The sequence below is a fragment of the Kazachstania africana genome, chromosome 3 (genome assembly GCF_000304475.1).
Source record: "Kazachstania africana CBS 2517 chromosome 3, complete genome".
NCBI lineage: Eukaryota > Fungi > Ascomycota > Saccharomycetes > Saccharomycetales > Saccharomycetaceae > Kazachstania > Kazachstania africana.
In genome coordinates, this window is record NC_018942.1 from 1 (window position 1) to 19,520 (window position 19,520).

Consider the following 19,520-nt stretch of genomic DNA (forward strand, 5'->3'; position numbering starts at 1 on the left):
ATTTTATTGAACTCACCACACTCAATTGTTTATAAAACTACTTTATCCCACTTCTCTTGCTCACTTTTTCACCTCATGACCTTCGCATTACTGTCGCCGTCACACGCTCAACTAACTAACTACCAAACATTCATCGGATTATCATCTTTTTTTCTTTCTCGGGTCCTGCCGAAATTTGAACTTGAGGAATACAATCTTTTTTCTGACCCCCGGGCACTCCAGAAAAACCCGCTCAAATCGATCTCGTCAAATTCACCTGACACGGACCTACCTACTTAACCCCACCCGAAACACACCTTCTGGTCTCTTGTGAACTTGACTCTTATATATTTCAAATCAGACAACTCAGTAGATCAACATATCTTTCTACCAACTTCATAGCCCCTCTCCTTCTTGAAATAATTTCTCAAATTTCCACTATTTTCAGACGAGATATCTCACTCGAAATACAGCGTCAGAGACATGATCCTGTCGTATAATGGATCTAATCACTATCTTCTATCATTATATTAATATAGATATAATTTACTGCTCACTCCCTCTAGTCTACTCTCATTCTTCGCTAATTGATTTCCATATATTTTCCTCATCTTCACATACTTCCCTACTTTACATACTATCTTGGAATAATATTTTAATATCACCATTGAATACCACTTTTCCACTCTTCCATCACTCTCTATTCTGTAAACACCTACTCTTTCTCTTTTCCAATATTAACATTTACGCCAATCCGAAACGATATTTCTTCAACTTTACTTCGTCTTTTTTAAAAATATTAAAATAAAAATCAGGAAACCACTGACTAAACTATGACAAACTTGCCCTATTCCTCTGAACTAAGGGGAAAACTATTATTTTACTATCTCTATTATCAATTTATTCTATATTCGAATAATCGCCTTTCTCTCGACTGATGATCCTGAATATGACATCATACATCCACATAAACCGTCCACACTCGACAGATTACGAAACATCTATTCCCATTTTACTACCGTCTACACTCATCGAGATACTCTCTTATATCTTCTCACCGTAAAACCTCGCACACTCGCTCTTCTCACAGCTCCCCGATCAAACTCGCATTCGAACTTCCAATTTCATTTTCTTTTCCCAACGCGACGGAGAAAACTGATTCTCATTGAATTTATTTTTGAGAAAACCTCGCTCACAGGATTCTCCTTACTTTTCGCCTAGATTTTCACAGTGAGAGAATACCGTACAGACAACACTTGAAAGATCTCGTGCGACCATTTCTAAGGAAAGATCTTTAATATTATTCTTTCAACCTTCTCAACTTGTTATCATAATTAACACCCACTTTCTTATCCAAAATTCACCCATTCATTCCTGAACTACTCACCCGCTCCCTTTTCAATATCACTTACCTCTACATATTACACTTCCCTCTGCCATTCTTTTCTTCGCGTTTTTCTCATTTCATTATTTTCTCGCGCAAACAGACCTCTCGAAATCTGCGCTCGATCTCAGAAGAAAAAATCTCAAATCTTCCCCGCTCTGCGAGATCGTCTCGGCCAACTTTCCCCTGCGTAACTGTCTGACACCACAACACTGAAAATGATCATTTTGACATGACACTTTCCATTCCACGTACATCTGAACCCATAAAATACAATTAAATCGACCTCATTCCATCACACTACATATATCTATGAACCAATACCATAGAACACTCTGCTATACACCATCTTTTCTATCTTATCATCGTCAAGACTCTTTACTCTGACCACCTCGCCCCCCCACCCATTTTATACCTCTGCTATCCCTTCTTTCACTGTCACAGTCTCTACAATTATCATTTTAATCCACCTTCTTAAATACACAAATGAATCAACTATATCAATCATTACTGAAACAGGAATAACTTTACTTGACTTATATATAATTGATAAATGAACTCAAATGTCATTCATAATCATCTCTGACACTTCCTAAACTAACCCATTCGATAATCATGACCCTCACCGATGAATATCAACTGACCACTATTTCTACTTCCGAACATCCCTGTATCAATAAATATCAATTACGGAATCATCCAAACTTCCCCTTCATTGGATAACCCTGATTACGATTAAGTGAGAATTTCAAAGGAACCACACTCCAAATATTGTATGCGTTACTTTATTCCGTGAAATATTCTATTGAACCCGATTCCTTCTCATATTCTACATGATATACACTCTGTCGTTCTGCCTGGAATCTATCAAAAAATATTCTCTTTGTCAACATCCTATATCATTCTAAACTTTCACTTATCTCTTCATGATCAACATCATCCGTATGATTTTTGGGCACTAATTTTATACCCGTAAATGGTTGAATTCTTTGAACAGCTTTGGACAGAGCGAGCATGAGCCCAGAATATTTCTATAATAACACAATACATCTGCCAAAACTTCACCTTGTCATGCCTAAATTTTCTCTTTAAAAAACCATTTACAATTTAACTGGATACAATAAGAGATCACTACTATTCTAACAGAAGAGACACCTTCGTAATAGATTTACCTCATCCACTCAAAAATAATAGATCTCAATCCTATTGACAGCCAATTCCTCGGGTACATTCTCTCAAACCATTCAATAACTATTGTCTTTAACATCTTCTCGTTATGACATCAACTCAACCTTGACACAGTGCCTGGACATACCACCCTTTAACATAACACTAACTTCGTTTCAAATTAATACTTTACTTTCTAATTTAGAGATATGACATTAACACAACTACGCTACCGCGCTTTAAATCGAATATATCTAACTAATTGACCACCGATCTATAATAACTTTGTCACTGAATCATATGAACAAAATTACCTAGGAAGTCCAATCATTAACAACTTCTGAAATAACACTTTCATAATTTGGAAGGATACATCGTAAATATTCCGCATCTTATCAATAAAATCTTCGTTCAAGGCACTTTCCCACCCACAGATGAAGGCCAGCATATTCCGCGTGACACTCCACGTCACAACATCATTGGAGAATTTCCATTTGATGACAAGGGACTAATGCCAGTCACAATGACAATCGTCACCGCTCCACACCTAGGGAAATGCTTACGAATTCATAGATTATTTCTACTGACATAATTATCCCATATCTGAATTACTTTGTCGTCTACAATTGGGACATCCATTCTATGCCAGTTTAACCACTTACCGTACTCATCTACCGACATAACATATTATGATCAAACTTTCCAAAGAACAATAATACAACTTGGAACATTGGAACCACAAGCTCAATGACTGCGATCTTGATATAATAAATTTACGAAAGCCTTTCTCTGTCATTCTTGTCATTCCCGTCAAATAAACCATTCTTGTCTAACTGGATAGAGTAAGAGGCTATTATTATTTGTAACCTGAGGAAACATTTTCGTCCTTGACCTTTTTTACTCATCTCAAAGAATGATCGATCTAAATTCTATTCACAGCCTTCTGAGACAGTCTGTCTAATTTTCTTTCAATAACAGTCACGATATCATCATCTAATTATGACATACACAACGTTCAAGCGTCTCATTCTTAAAACTAACACGGATCACTTTCAAATGAATCTGTGACTTAACCCTATTATTGAACACACCATCGCATTCTACTGATCATAATTTACTAACTCACCATCTATTTGAAATAGCTTTATCTTTGATTGTCAGGGAACATAGCTACTCGATGAATCCAATTATTTTTCGAATAACCATGATAACTTCTTAAATGACAGTCTCGAACGTGGAAATATGAACATTAAACATATTTTTTATCACAAGCGTCATTTATAATAATCGTTCTGAATACTCCACCAACAGGTGACATTCATTCCATCATCTCTTTATTTGTAATAATAGGAATAGACGATTCATATTGTCGTCTCCCTTCTTCCACATACGAATATTACTAATGAACACAGATTAGTATCCGACATTATCGGTGAGAAGAAATACATCCATTCAATTCTAACCTATACTTTACGAAAGGCTATCGAAACCAGTCATCAAATGCGCAATCTCAAATTCTGATCAAGCCAAATACAGCGATTAATTACCAACGAAGCTTCATTGCTACTTCTCATCGACATCTGGTCACTATTTCTGCATCGTTACTCAATTGCCCAAAGACTTCCCTAGAACATATTCAAGAAATTGACTAAAAAACTTGATTTTGACTCCTCTAGATTTGACAATTTTGTGAACTACATCGGTTTAGATCTGTGCGTACTTATTGTACTAGTATCATCGACTTTTTACTTTGAAATATTCCTAAGATCTCTGACATTGTCTTCTCGTTTTATCAATCCAAAAGGGCGCCATTACATAGGGATAATTGAAATCAGGGAAGTCCACCAACATAACCACTTGCTAGTAACACAACTTGCCTCTATTAAAAAACCATCAATGGGCGATTTTGAGCCTGTATTATCAACTCTTCTTCCCCTTATCAAACTGATTGTACACTTCAGATCGATTGGAATTGACGCCAAATCAGCGTAAACTAACTCTATAACCATGACTATTATCAAGTGACTATCAACGAATATGAATACCTTACGTTTTAACACACAATCATGACAAATTACACTTCGATATCCTGGTTCATAGCTTCTTCTGGTATTCAGATCTTCAGTAAATCTACGTGAATAAACGTACTAGTCTCGACCTTAGAGCTCATCTCTCTTCACCGTTCCTTCATCTTTGAATCTTCGAAATTTTTTTTTTTTTTTTCTAAATTTCGATTCTCGAGAAAAAGAGATTTGATTGTAATTCAATCAACTACACGATTACTTTAACTAACAGATATAACTTACATTTCCAATGAAGTTCAGAGCTGACTGAAAAGAGTACACTTACTACTTCCAAGCACGATGTCGAATTCATAGAATGAAGGGACGAGATAAAGAAATGACTAAAGGGATGGGTCCCGTATTGCTGACCAGCACTCCTTCCATCAGTTACTACCATTCCCTGGTAGTTTATCAAATACGTACAGATTAGAATGTCTTAACTCCAATAGCTCATGAACAGCGTTCTTGAGCTGGAGCTTCCTTGAAAATGAAATGTTTTTCAATAATTCAGGATTGCCTTCTTTTCAAGAATGAAACAATACTATAATCTCACCATCAATGGTATATAATGCTAAGAATAACACGGAATAACATATTCAACTGTTATGAGGTATTGACAACATTCGTAACTATGAATTTGATTGCATTCGTATCAACCACTTTTCCATTTAAATTAAACACATCCAACGAACCAAGTATCTCTTATGATGGCGGATACACAAGTCATCTAATTTTTTATTAAAATAACTGATATTTGTTCTCAATTCAACATCCCACACTATTCTGCTTTCGAATCATTCGAATCATTTATCGAAACGCAATCATAATCAAGGAATAAGAGGGTACAAGTACTGCAGCACTCCAATCTAACACTGCTGGGAAAAAGTTGTAACATCTATCTTCCCAACGCCGGAGAATCATTCGGACTATGAGGTCCCCCATCAGAGTGGGACGATATGTTGGAAGGCAATTCATCTTTATATCTGTTGGAAGGTAGGATTTAAGAAGAAAGAGCGGTACCGGTTTACAATTTGGCACCCATCTCAAGTTAGACAAATGTAAAGAACTAAATCCTCCAGATATTTCTCCCAGCTGGAAGTTTCTACTGTTTTATATATTACTTTGTAAGAAAAATAGAATATAATATTAACGTTTTACTGTGCCAGTGCTTGCAACAGTCAGCGTAACTCAAACTAATTATACTCATATTACGTCTAGAAAAGCTATTTATCCAGAATCAACCATACATCGACAAGCTACACATATTTAAGACCGTACTATGAGATATTCTATACAAGAAGGTAAAACCGTACTACTTAACTCTATATATAATTCATTGGCACCTGTAAACCATCAAATACCTCACAATTTCTAACACCGAGGTGTCAAATCCACGCCTTTCCACCTCAGACGTCTATCGAAAATGCGCCAAACGTTAAACGTTTCTACTGGTTTGTTGCAAAAATACCAAAATATTTACAGCAAGTGATTATTTAACTAATTAATCTTGCCTGCAACTCAACATTAACTCATATTGGGAAAATTTTGGTTTACATAGATGAGACGGTTCATTTTCGTAAAGTTGTGCTGCTCACTATTGAGCTATACAAAGTGCGGTTCGGCTCCTGATCGCAGTGCAGACTATTTTAAAGGGTCACTCATAAACATTATAAAAATACCTTGGCCTCAGACTGAGTGTAATACATCTATTTTAAATCTGCATTTGGTGAAGGTGTTAAGAGAACCTATAGGTAATTAAGAAAGAATTAGGAGTTGCAGTTTCAGAAATTGCCATTCTGAGAAAGCAACTTTCTAGCAAAATTGGCGATGACTCTTCTGACTTCGAGAGCTATATGTATGTGGTGTGCAAGTTCTCTCATGAATTGCTAAAGCGTTCAAGTGACACTCTTGTGACTCTGTTGACAGATTCAAAATTGTTACTGGCATAATTGAAATATAATTCCCTTGGGCAATAATAAATTGATCCCGGGAGTCTGGAGAAAATTTTAAGAAAAAAATTTTTCAGGAGAAACAAGATTGTAGCAAAAGATAGCTTTTAGTTGAGGTGCTTCAAATGTCCTGAGGGATTTCATCCAAACCATGAGACACTCCTGAATACTATCCTGCTTGAAAATATTGCCCAACCACTATACATAGCGTGCCATTAATGGACGGTATTGGCTCCTTTATTCACGGAATAATCTTTGCTTATAGTAACAGAATTCGCCCAGAAAGTCTTGGCGATTTTTTCGATTAGCTAACGTTAACGCCCTACAGCCGCTTCTTGCAGGGCGGGAAGCAATTAGAAGTCAATTTTTTTATAATCTGGATGTATCTTCGTTTGTAAACAAAGCGGCCTACTTCATTTTCTGGATTAAAATATTGCTTAAATTTTACAGTAAATATAAGTTAAGAGACACTCGAGAACTCCCCCCGAAGTCAGAAATACATCCATTTTTTTTCAACTCTTTTCAAAATACAATAATGGGATAGAAACATTTTCTCCATTTTATCGTTCAGCTCCCATGGCAGTGTAAATTAAACTTCTATCGATAGCTGAGCCACATTTAACAGGCACCTGCCTAATCTACTGGCTGGTCGACAACTTACTTGATCCTGCTGCTTAAATTGCTTAATCAAAATCCTAATAAACCTTCGTAGAGATCATTTATCCAAATTGTTATCTGGGTACGGGTGCCGCAGTCCTGATGCGTAAACCGACCGCTGATAACAAGCTGTACCACAAGAATTTTTTTAATAACGTAGTCCTCATCTTTGATCAGGATGAATTATTATATAATTCGGCATCTTATACTTAATAGAAGTATGATATGATGGGGTCTGTCTCTTGTACAGACCGGTTTTGTAACTGACGATCACCGGTACTAAAGTACTAAAAGAGTTGCAATAGCTTCGACAGAAAATAACCCATCTATTCTCAGCGCAGTTTCTAGTGTCACATCTGTACCACGCGACGCAATGGAAGGACATGAGCTGGCGTCGAGCCATTCTACGAACACTATGGGAGACTTCAGTACTGAACAGAAAGTAAATGAAGTAAATTCTTTTGAAGAGATTAAAAATGTTAGTGTAGACAAAGGCATTTTATCAGAAGATAATATTGATTTTCCTGAAGGTGGCTTTCAGGGTTGGTTAACCACCTTTGGATCGTTTTGCGGCTTGATAGCAGTTTTTGGTATAGAAAATGTTACAGGTATTTTCGAAGAATATTTACAAACACATCAACTAGCAGAGGTCAATTCCTCCAAAATTGGTTGGATCTTCTCCATTTTCCCTTTCATTTGTTCTGTCTCAGGAATCTTCAGTGGTATCTATTTTGATAGAAACGGTTTCAAAAAGATTGTAATTATAGGGACAATTTTGCATGTAGGTGGTCTCTTTGCAATGGCTAACTCGGCCAAATACTGGCACTTTATATTATCGTTCTCTATCATTTGTGGATTTGGTAATGGTTTAGCACTGAGTCCCTTGATCATTTGTCCTTCACATTATTTCAAGAGAAGAAGAGGTTTGGCCATTGCCTGTGGTAATTTAGGGAGTTGTATTGGGGGTGGTGTCTTTCCATTTCTTTTAAGAAGATTATTTCGTATGACTTCGGATGAGAACGCATATTACGGCTTTCAATGGGGAATTAGAGTGTTAGCATTCATAAACTTGACATTGTTGATTATCTCTATTGTTTGTGCAAAGGAAAGGCTTTCTTACGCTGCTGAACTCAAGGGAAGCAAGTTCATTGAAAGATTCAAGAAGGTTTCAAAAATATACGCGCTACAGAGTTTTGACGCTAAAGGCTTAGTTGAACCATTATTTTTATCATGTGTGGTAGGCTTTGCCCTTTGTGACACGTGTTTGAACGTTGCAACAACTTACTTTACTACATATGCTACTACTCGTGGCATAAGTGCGTCAGATTCTAAAAATCTGGTTTCGGTCATGAATTTTTGTAGTATTCCAGGCTCTTTGATACCAGGTATGCTATGTGATGTGTTTGGAAGGTTCAACATAATGATAGGAACAATGATTGCCCTCACACTACTCATATTTGTAGGGTGGTTACCATTTGCCAAAAGTTTGGCAAGTTTTTACGTTATCTCAGCTTTATTTGGTTACTTACAGGGCACTATTTATTCCCTTCTCGTTGTGTGCTGTGGACAGGTCTCAAAAACAACAGATTTTGGTAAGAGATATGCTACAAGTAATCTAATTGCTTCCGGTACCATATTATATGCTGTGCCAATAGCTGGTGCAATTATTGGTAGTGGTAGTCATAGAGGATATGAAAACTACATAGTTTATTGTGGGGTTCTCGCAATAGCTGGCGGTATTGCTATGTTTGTAACGAGGATCATAGCAGTTGGTTTCACATGGAAAAAGTACTGACCTCATAAAACTGCTGAACAAGCTCATAGGTGTAGTACTCCTGAACAGTTTGGCAAAAACGCTGTACCAGTTGGTTAACCATAAGGGCAGTCATATAATTATTAATATAAATACTTTAAATTTTACATATAAACACAATAACTGATACTAATACAGTTTTGAGGATCGCTGAAAAGCCAACACCTCTAAGAACGTCGCTTAGATAGATTCATCAATTAAATTACTCAGTTTGTATTTGTATAGAGTAGGATGTGGCGGCTACGTGTTAGCGGATGATCATAGTAAATATATTTTTATCTTATTAATGAGAATGAACTTTAGTTAAGTTTTCGTTGAAAATCATACAGGTACCATTCCTAGAAGTATAAACTCTTTATGCTTTTATTTCTACACCAGTGCCAATGACCATTGATGATGGTTATTTTGAAGGTCAGCAGTTATTACACTTTTTTCAAAAAATGCATTATTATCAGCGGAAAAAACAACAACATAGAATCGCTGGATGAGAAACATAACCATTAATAATTACAAAACTTCATTCGGGCAAGAAAGGCGTTCATGCATATTAGCTCAATGTAATCCCAGATTTCACACACACACCATCATCGCATATTCATCGAGGGCATATATCGGGGTATATATTTTGAAGAAGCCCTTTTGTTCATCTATTTATGCAAAGCTGGTGTGTCTAAATTTTTCTTTTTATTTATACTCTGACTAAATGAACCCTATTAATTTGTTTCTTGAGAACAGAGTTGGTGCTTGTCCTTAGATTTGTATTCGATTAGCATGGTCACTATTCCATTTCCGAATGCTGAATATTTCTATTTCGGTTGTATATTACCGAATATCAATCATAAGAAAGAAACTAAAATGAGCAATTATCTGGGCCAAGAGGATTCCATATCTGAAGTCCATAAAACTGGTTTCGAGAAAAGATATGCACAGCGAGGTGCCATAATACTGGTAGATACAACATGAGTTCTGTCTACCGAATACGCAGCAATGGAAACAGTTCCAGGCCATAGAGAAGGGGGAACCCGACCCCCGATTAATAAGCACCCAATCTTTTCCCCAATATATCGATGGGCACGCTCAACAGCCCCATTTTGGAAACTAGAATAAGGTACGGTTGACAGTTGAATTATGACCTGGCTTTTAAAGAATTCATGCAGGGTTGAATTGAAATTAATCATCGTTATCCTACGGATAGCCCCAACACGATAACCACCTGTAGAAGAGAAATAGTTTTCAGTAAGAGCAATCCATTAAATAAACTTTTAGCAGTTTTCCCTTGTTCTTTAGATGAGTAACTGAATAGTACCTGGAGCAAGCATCACGTATGGTTAATAAGAATTTGTTAGGGGCGAACGCTTTCTAACGGAAACCACCACATAAGTCAGCTTATAATAATTACAGTGGTTGGGTATACGCGGTTGTGGATATCTTATCCTTATTAATGATATTTTTGGACAGAGAGCAACGGGGTGAGAGTGATATTACAGCTGCATTCAGAGTTGGAAAACCGATTTGTTTTGCAATCTTACTGAATAAATCAGGCCCTGGATGGCCTAACTGAACATGGATAAAAACACTGGTTTCGATATTAGAAACTGGTTTAGGTAGCAGTTTGTCTACAGATTCCATCGTATAAAGAGCGAAATCGTTATCGAAAGTCCTGGTAGCGGCTCTTGGTAAATCAAAAGCATACAATTTCTCCTTCAAAAAGCCTACTTGAGTGACCTCCTCAGCCTGGCTTAAGAAAATATGATCAGATGTGAAGTTGAGTATCCATTCACCCCGGTAGAGGGCTTTTCTGATGGAAATTAAGTTTAGCAGCATATCAGCACATGAGCAACTTCTCTTAGAGTAATTTTACCTAATTGTACAACACCACGTCCCTCAATAAAGACAGACCGGCAACATCACCGATCTTTCCTTCCCGATTTAGGGTTAGTGCAGAAAAATATTCCTTTTTACGAGCTACATAGTTGGTAGCACAACTATGAAAAATCCAGCCATCTGAACTTATTTGCGGTTCAAGGTTATCAGCAATAAAAGCAGCCCATGAATGCTCTTCAGTCTGAGTCGTATCATTTCCATTTTCCTTCTTTCCTTTGAAGATCTGAGCATCTGGAAATTTTTAATTTTTGCAGTCACGGAAAAAATGAAATTCACCTGAGATCTGCACAAATGGTGACCCGCTGAGTCCAGAGATAGATATATATATTCTGAAAATAATTGCACACTAGATTTCATTTTAAATACTCTTACCAATAGAGAAGAAGATATGCTCAATAACAAAATGGATAAATCGCCGGAGAATGACATTAAATCTGCTGATAATCAAACTCCAATAGGTCCTAGAAAACGTTTGGTGTATATTTTATTCAAGACATTGGTCCTTTCCCTACTTTATAATGGCTTACGATTGAATTTTAAATTACTCCCAAAATTTATTCTTCTTTCATTTCTTGTTTACCACAGTGAACTTTACTCCATCATTTCTGAATGGCAGTAGCCACTGTTGTGATGGCTGATTGAGTTGATACTTTAAAAGGTCGCATATTATGTTAGCGAGCAGAAATTCCTTTATATACTCTTATTTTAGCCACTCCTTCATTTGTAAATAATTATACATGTCAAAGAATAGTAGTTTCCCAATGACAAATATAGTTGGCTTCTTTTCTACTTTCTTGTACCTTTTTAATAGAGGGAGTAACAAGCTTTTCTCTTTGAGAAACCTGAGTCCCTTGAAGATCCTGAAACACTCTCATGCTTGAAACAGTTACTGTTACGTGACTTTCTTGCCTTTTTGATGTTATTGTTCTTGTTGTGACTAAATTCAGAGCACATAATGCTCCCCGTTAAGCTATTATCTGTTACTTTCAGTGCTTTTGAGATAGTTTTAAGGTTACAACTGTTCTGAAGGGGTATCATAGACCGTATAATAGTTCCTCTCTTTCTTATCTTTTATGTGCCTTTATCAGTTCTTAAGAGGGGAATCAATTTTGGAATACTCAAAGGAATATATCATTGTTATTAGAAGATGACTGTACTATATCGATATAACCAGACGTTTTCTCTTTTCAGTATCAAAAATGCTGAACCACAAACTTAAAATAATTGATGGTTCTGTAACAATATACATAGTGTTACGTATTGGGGAAGTATTAGTTGCAGTTTACATTGAATAACACTAGGATGTTAGTGTAGGTATCAACAAAAACATAATTCATGATGTTTCGCTTAATCTGGTTCCCACTTAAAGTACTGCATAATTTTGATGTTATGATCACCCACGTTGAATCAGACATAACACGGGTACTCACTCCACAGTATTGGCAAGGCTACCACAGGGTATATTGTTAGAAAGAGGCATATTTTAAGGGCAGGATATGGGTATGAAAATCAACAACCTGATCTTCTTTGTCCTTCTCATACAAAGAGAAGCACAATAAAATATACCTTTCAGCAATATTTGATGTCTATTTGCATAGCAATTTACGTTAAAGAAAATGGACCTCTATTGCATATCAAATTACCCTTTGAGGGTCATAGACCATCTGACTCTATTAATAGGAACGTCAACTTTGCAGCTTCGTGTGGGTTATTTGTGGTATACATTAAACATTGGATATCATTTGCCATATTTGGCCCGTTCACTGGAAACTAATGACATGGAAATCGAGAGTAGTCCTTGATTCGTACAATAGCACTTTCAATATTTGTATTCATTGGCAGTTTATACTGTTACTACAAAAGCTAAAGTGTCTTTTTCTGACGATATACTTGTACCACAAGAGTCCTTCTAAAATAGGAAATCTGGCGCTAAGAGAAAGCTCGCAGTCCATTATGATAGCCATACAGAAGTGGAATTTTCCTATTTAGGAAAAAAGCACTCGAAGAAGATCTATTTTAAAAGGGTCTATTTTTCAGGTAGGCAACTTCACGCATATAAAGATCTCCCAAGTTTCGAAAAGAAAAGGATTTTTTGGGTTCCTTCTATTATATTATATAATACTCCTCGTTAAAAAAAGTTGGAAGCAATTACTTTGTATTTGAAAATATCATAGTTTGATATGAAGATCACGCTACAGCTTCTATTTTATGTTTTTTTTCTCTTTACATGTTGGGAACTTCGTTAAGGCAACACCACCCGCAAATACTAATAATTCGTGTTTATTATTGGAAAACGCAGCAGGCGATATAATCCCACACGTTATTGGCATTGTTGAATTGAGTGATTTTGAGAATTATGACAATACTACCGAGTTTCTCTCCTGAGACTATAACGTTTCACTATATGGCTACAATGGGAAAGATGCTTACGATGTTCCTTTAAAAAAATTGATGAAGTCCAAACAAGAGCCAACAGAAAAGAATGACTTCAGTGGATCTTAGTAGCTGGACAATGCGTTCATAAATATTGGAATGTTTCAAATGGTGTTTGGGAAATGGCAAAATAAGATTTACCGGAGCAATGATAACGATTGCGGTGCACTAACAGCGTCCTCGAATAAGTATTATTACAAATATTTTGCTGTTATGGGAGAATGTAGCTCAACAATTGAACAAAAGACAATCACTAGTGCTAATTCAATGTGTCTCATTTCAAAATACGAAGGTGAGGATTTGTGGATTATCTACTCTTTATCAATCAACCGTAACGGACTCTGCATGCTACTTTGGTGATTGGTCGGAGCCCCAAAGGCGTGGACCGTTTCTATGGTTTCTGCTTTATACAAGGGATGCTACGACGGAGACTGTAGCGGTCTAGTTTCTCCATACACTTGTAGCATTTCAGATGATGGAAATTAGTTATGTACAGGAAAACCTCACGCCTTTTTTTGAGTTTTATGTTTATATATGTAACTGTGGAATTACTCAATAGGCGTGGTAATGGTTATTTCGTTACTTCGCCATTTAAATCAATTACCCATTTTGCAACATTGTCGATGGAAAAACGGCTTGATAGTGAATGAGTTCAACTTTGCCTCGTTATTGCGAATTCCCTTGAAATCCTCCATTGAGATTGAAAGTTCACTGCTCAACGGAAAAAAATCATCTAACAATTAAAGTATGAACACGTCAAATATATCTATTCCTAGCTGTGGACAGGCAAGAAAGTGGACGTACTTTCCACGTCTTATTTTCTTCAATACCATCATTGATAGAATGAAACTAGCGGAATTTACCAAAACGGATTGCAGCTTGCAGGAATTCAAGAATTCTGTCATCCTGTAAAATACTAATGGTAAACATTAATTGGTTCATGTTTTTAAATTTAAAAATGGGGCCAAAGCAAGTCTGGCCTGCATTGATGAGGTTGTAATACCTCCCGCGAGCATTCAAACGGGGCCTCTTTGGAGCACCAATCTCATGCACCTGTAACGTTTCAGTCTAATATTCCATCTCGTAAGCAGTCAACTTTTGAAATAGCTGGCATAGTTCTTTTTTTGGCAGCAAAAGCAAGGCGATGGTTGTACGTTTCAACTCTGGAAATGTCTAGTCTAATTAAATGACTCCACACACCAGCTAAAGCCTGGTAAAACAACCTGACACTGAATTTTTGTTTCAAATATACATCACTTGGATGTGACTGGAGCTGGACATTGAAGGCGTGCACTTAATTAATCTGAATTCTCAATGCTCAAGAACAGAAATGTTCTAACAATCAAACCATCAACTTTGTTATTTCTAGGCGAGTCCCTATCTATTGTTTCAATTTAGTAATGTGACTCTTCGCTTTCCTTGCCCATTCTCGTACCTTTCCATAACAAACACTTCATTGTAAGCATCATCGGCTTGTTGCTCCAACACTTGTGACCTGTGGCTAGACAATATATCAGTACGAAATAATCCAATATCACTGGAAAGCAACTTAATGGTGCAAAGTTTAAAAATATGCAGAAATCCTAACAGTTTAGCAGAGAGGAGTTGGTCCAAAATAAGGCCCTATTGTCATAGTTTCTATTTTTGTTGTAAGTAGACTGGATAAAGAACAACTTGGAGGCTGGGTCAATAAAAATATTCCTTGAAGTACCAGCAAAACTCGGAATACTCAGCACTGCAAACCTCAAAGGAAAAGCTAGTGTAATCTACAATATTGTCATCAGTGCCTGTGTAATCTCATTAATTATCAAGGTGATTGAGCTTCTGAGATGCTCACATTCAGCATCCTCGGATCTTCTCCACTGGACAGTGGCAGTAGGAATCCATGCAACAGAAATAACTTCAAAGATAGAACATGCATTACTAGCAATATGGTGGAGTTACCTTGAATCACTAACATCTCTGAGCCTAGTAATATCATCTCTGGTTGATTGAATAAGAATAGAAGCTTATCATTATAGATAGCTTCTAGAACAGTATAGAAAAAGTTAGTTAATAAAATGGTGAGCTCACCTCAAAATGACAGATCATAGATGTTTTTGGTCAATAGCTTTTGATTAAGCAAGCCTTTTGTTTCAAGCGGATAAGTTAAGTGAACAAAGGCCACTCTTAGGTTTGCACACACTATAAACTGTTGCATACCACTTCAATGGTTTCTACAAGTAGCTTTTGAATATAAATATTTTTATATTCGTGGTGGTAATGTTAACATCTAAGGGAAGTACTGGTTGGCTTCAGGAAATTGGGCTCTCCAATATTCATCAAGCGATTTGATGTATGCCTCTGTAGCTTTTTCTTGGAGTTTTTTAAATTCGAAATCATCAGTTAAGGGAGGGAATTCATAGTACTTCCTAATCACACTGTTGATAGCAGAAGTATTGTTCCCATTGATCAAATTCATCTCAATATCACCTTCCCTTCCTTCAATCTGAGAATTGTGGTGCTTGGAAGATGTTTGTTTAAGTATCATCCCTTTGAAATAAGCATATGTTGATTGACCATCGTAAAAACGGTAAGGTGTTGACCACTCTCCTTGTTCAAATAGATACAGATTTATGCTAGAAGTAATAATATTCCAGGCATGTGGGTCAATGTTGGGTCTGTATTCAATAATGTACTGGAAAAGTCTCACATTTGATGATATAGTGAGATCTGAAGTGAAGGTCAGTAAGGATGTTATGCCTGTTCCAAGAGATGAGAATAGCGCAATAAAAAAAAGAAGCATTGCAAAGCCACCATTATTGAATATTAGTATACTGAACGTTGAAAGCACGACTGCGCACATTAGCATACCAAAGGGTATTTGAAAGGTCTTCAGATGAAACAACTCATTAAAGTAGTGCGTCATTGCATTACGGAACACTTCACTTGGAATCCTAATCGTCGAGGAATTGATATTAGTTCCTAAAGGCTCATATGATATTTTCGAGTTCGTTACTGAACTGCTTTGCCAATTATTAAGTTGAAATTAACTCGATTGCTGTTTGAATGACAGGCAAAATTTTTTTCGTGCCCTATAGATTTGAGCTTGCGAATAAGTCTCTCACTAATAAAAACCCCTATATACCGGTGAAATAAAAGACCTGCAAGTGTTGGACAAATTCGATCAGTCTAGTGCACTGTCTCGAGCGTTATAATATACGTTGCTCCATTGGAAAATTAGATTGAATTTAGTATATCTTTCAAGAGAAACTAGTATTCTAGCTTCAACGGGAAAAGGACTTTTCAGGCGAAGAAATAAAAGGAAGAGAGCAACAGCTTAACGAATGTCTATAGCAGTCACTCCCTACTGCTTTGTGTTTCTGTGATAAAAAGGCCATCTGGCTATACGACTGATACTTTTACAGCTGTGTCGACTGCTAATACATACACTATTAGGACCTCTGCTTCGAGAAAACGCACAAGAAACTGAATTAAACTTGAATCTGTATATATTTTTTCACCTATTCCACGTTAACAGTTTATTTATTGAGATTCTGCAATATGAGCTGCTGATAGCGCGGAACTACTCAAAATATAATTATACTACGAATACAACAATACTGTGACGGAGTGACTCGAGTATCTTTTGTCTGTCTTATGAGTTAGATATTCCTCAATGTAATAACAGACAGTGACCATGTTATGGTTAATCTTAGTAACTTTCATTACGCCACTGAAAAATTAAGTTCAATCTTGGACTTCAGGCTGGCATGGGTCGGATAAAAATGGATGGACTGAAACGTTAAAATGAATGCCAGACTCTTTGTTATTAATATAAGTATATTTTATTCTAGCATTTACAGCTGCTTAAAGATGCATTAAAAAAATTACTGTGCGACTATACATATATATCAAATAGGTAACTTAAATAATTTCTAAAAGTCTATATAATTTATTTCTATCCTGACGTTTGGCTATTCTCTGAATGACACATCCTATAACAAGAAAGATACAGCTAAAGCGACTGCACCAAGTAAACTGGAACAGGAGAAATCAGGCGCAGCTGCATTAGATGATGTGGCAGAGGAACTAACCCACTTCTTTGAGTGACTAGTCGTACCAGTACCCTCAGAAGCCCAGTAAGATGACGCTCTAACTTCGTGGGAAGAGCCAGAGGCATCTTGCGATAAGGAGGACCCAGCGGTACTAGCCCACTTTTTTGAGTGACTAGTCGTACCAGTACCCTCAGCAGCCCAGTAAGATGACGCTCTAACTTCGTGTGAAGAGCCAGAGGCATCTTGTGATAAGGAGGACCCCGCTGTACTAGCCCACTCTTTTGAGTGACTAGTCGTACCAGTACCCTCAGCAGCCCAGTAAGATGACGCTCTAACTTCGTGTGAAGAGGCAGAGGCAGAGGCATCTTGTGATAAGGAGGACCCAGCTGTACTAGCCCACTTTTTTGAGTGACTAGTCGTACCAGTACCCTCAGCAGCCCAGTAAGATGACGCTCTAACTTCGTGTGAAGAGGCAGAGGTATCTTGTGAGGAAGAAGCGGCCCCTCTCACATTGACAGAGAACAAAGAAAATGCACCAAGTAAGATGGTTGCTGTCTTCATAACTTATATTCCTAACTTAAGTAGCCTGAAGTACCTAGTAATAATATACCCAGTAACCAGTTAGAGATACTTATAAAATAATTTTTGAAAAACTATTAAGACATGCTCCATTTATGTATTTTTTTTATCGATGAAACACAGTATTAATTGTTATGAAGAATCACTAAAACTACTTCAGTAGCACTCAATTTTCAATATAATATGAGTAACAGGTGTATCTGGGTGCAAATTGAAGCCTTAAAAACAGTAGACCTACTGCTTTGTTGCTATGGACTTCATCTTAGAAGGAATATCTTGGCAAGAATCTGTTCAATTGGATGTATAAAAGCCTGCAGCCAAGAGATCTGCCCTGATTATAACCATTTTCTCTGTCATCTCAGACCGATCCACATTCCTGTACATACATATTCGGGTGCAATCAATGTATATGGAAAATGTCAACCTTTCGGGTACAAGAAAAATTCAGTGGCCTATATAGGCTTCCATACTTGATAGAAATCTTAGCGTAATAATTGAAAAGCTAAGAACGTACGTTATGTGCTATGGAGCAATCTACTACTGGCGAAGTTCCCTTCTTCCTCGAAGATTATCCTACAAAAATATGAGGGAAAAAACAGCTCTATGCAATTGTTTTAGAGGTCCTTCTTGATAAAATATTCGATGCTGACGTTTCAGGGAAAAAGATACGAAAGGGGAGAGATGCGATAAAAAGTCACAGTAATGACCAAAAAGTCCATCTCCAATTTTTGACGACTACTATAGGTGCACCTAATAGTGGACCAAAGATTGGAGCGGCTACGGCACCAACAGTCAATGACGTTATATGGATATTCAGCTTCTCGGGATTAATCACATCAATGATTGAGGCACCTCCAGTTGAAAGGAAAGGTGAGGATAAAAAGTCTGTTATAAACCTTAAAATGGCTAAACCAGCAATATTTTGGACCATTGCACAACGTAATTGCAAAATCATAAATATCAAGTAATGACATAGATTTGTTGTCCACCAATTTTGTCTACTTCAGTCTGTGATAAAAAGACGACTTGACCAAACTCATAATTATGAGCGTACGATGATAAATATAGCGGGGCACTGACTTGGCTTACGTGAACATCATTCTGAATTCCTTCTTGTCCCGGTGTATAAATTGATGATCCCATATAATTGGTATATTTCAGCATCATAATTTCGAAAGTGACAAAATTGTTCTTTAAAGCGCTCCAATCCTGCGAATTGTCATGATCATCGTCTCCATTCCATTCCATTTCTTAAAACCAATAAAGGTTTTTATAATAGCAAAGGTTATCTCATTAGGTCAGCATGGCCAAGGCACCATCGGCCGAGTTTATCCGTCCGTGACCTCAAGAAATTTGCTAATTGATAAACAAACAATACGATGTAATTTTTCCAGCTCGGATGAGCAAATAAGTTCTTGGCTTGATAGAAGTACTTACGTAATACATCACAGTCGGCCGAATGTATGAACTTGTTTCTTTTCTCGAAGTTTTTCAGTTCAGAGGGAGATGGAAGTGCACACATTCCCTGAAAAAGAGCACTGGCAAGGCATTGATATAAGAAGGGAAAGTAATGGA

At 36.9% G+C, this 19,520-nt stretch overlaps 3 protein-coding genes across 3 annotated transcripts; 1 reads left to right on the forward strand and 2 right to left on the reverse strand.

Moving 5' to 3' along the window:
* Positions 1-7,572: 7,572 nt before the first annotated feature.
* KAFR0C00100 (uncharacterized protein) lies at positions 7,573-8,994 on the forward strand (the record flags this gene model as incomplete). Its single annotated transcript, XM_003956094.1, has 1 exon — positions 7,573-8,994. The coding sequence occupies one exon, from the start codon at positions 7,573-7,575 to the stop codon at positions 8,992-8,994; it is 1,422 nt and encodes a 473-aa protein (XP_003956143.1).
* Positions 8,995-15,601: 6,607 nt separating this feature from the next.
* Positions 15,602-16,237, reverse strand: KAFR0C00130 (DUP/COS family protein; the record flags this gene model as incomplete). Its single annotated transcript, XM_003956095.1, has 1 exon — positions 15,602-16,237. The coding sequence occupies one exon, from the start codon at positions 16,235-16,237 to the stop codon at positions 15,602-15,604; it is 636 nt and encodes a 211-aa protein (XP_003956144.1).
* Positions 16,238-17,306: 1,069 nt separating this feature from the next.
* Positions 17,307-17,927, reverse strand: KAFR0C00140 (uncharacterized protein; the record flags this gene model as incomplete). Its single annotated transcript, XM_003956096.1, has 1 exon — positions 17,307-17,927. One exon carries the CDS (start codon positions 17,925-17,927, stop codon positions 17,307-17,309), a length of 621 nt encoding a protein of 206 aa, XP_003956145.1.
* Positions 17,928-19,520: the final 1,593 nt, after the last annotated feature.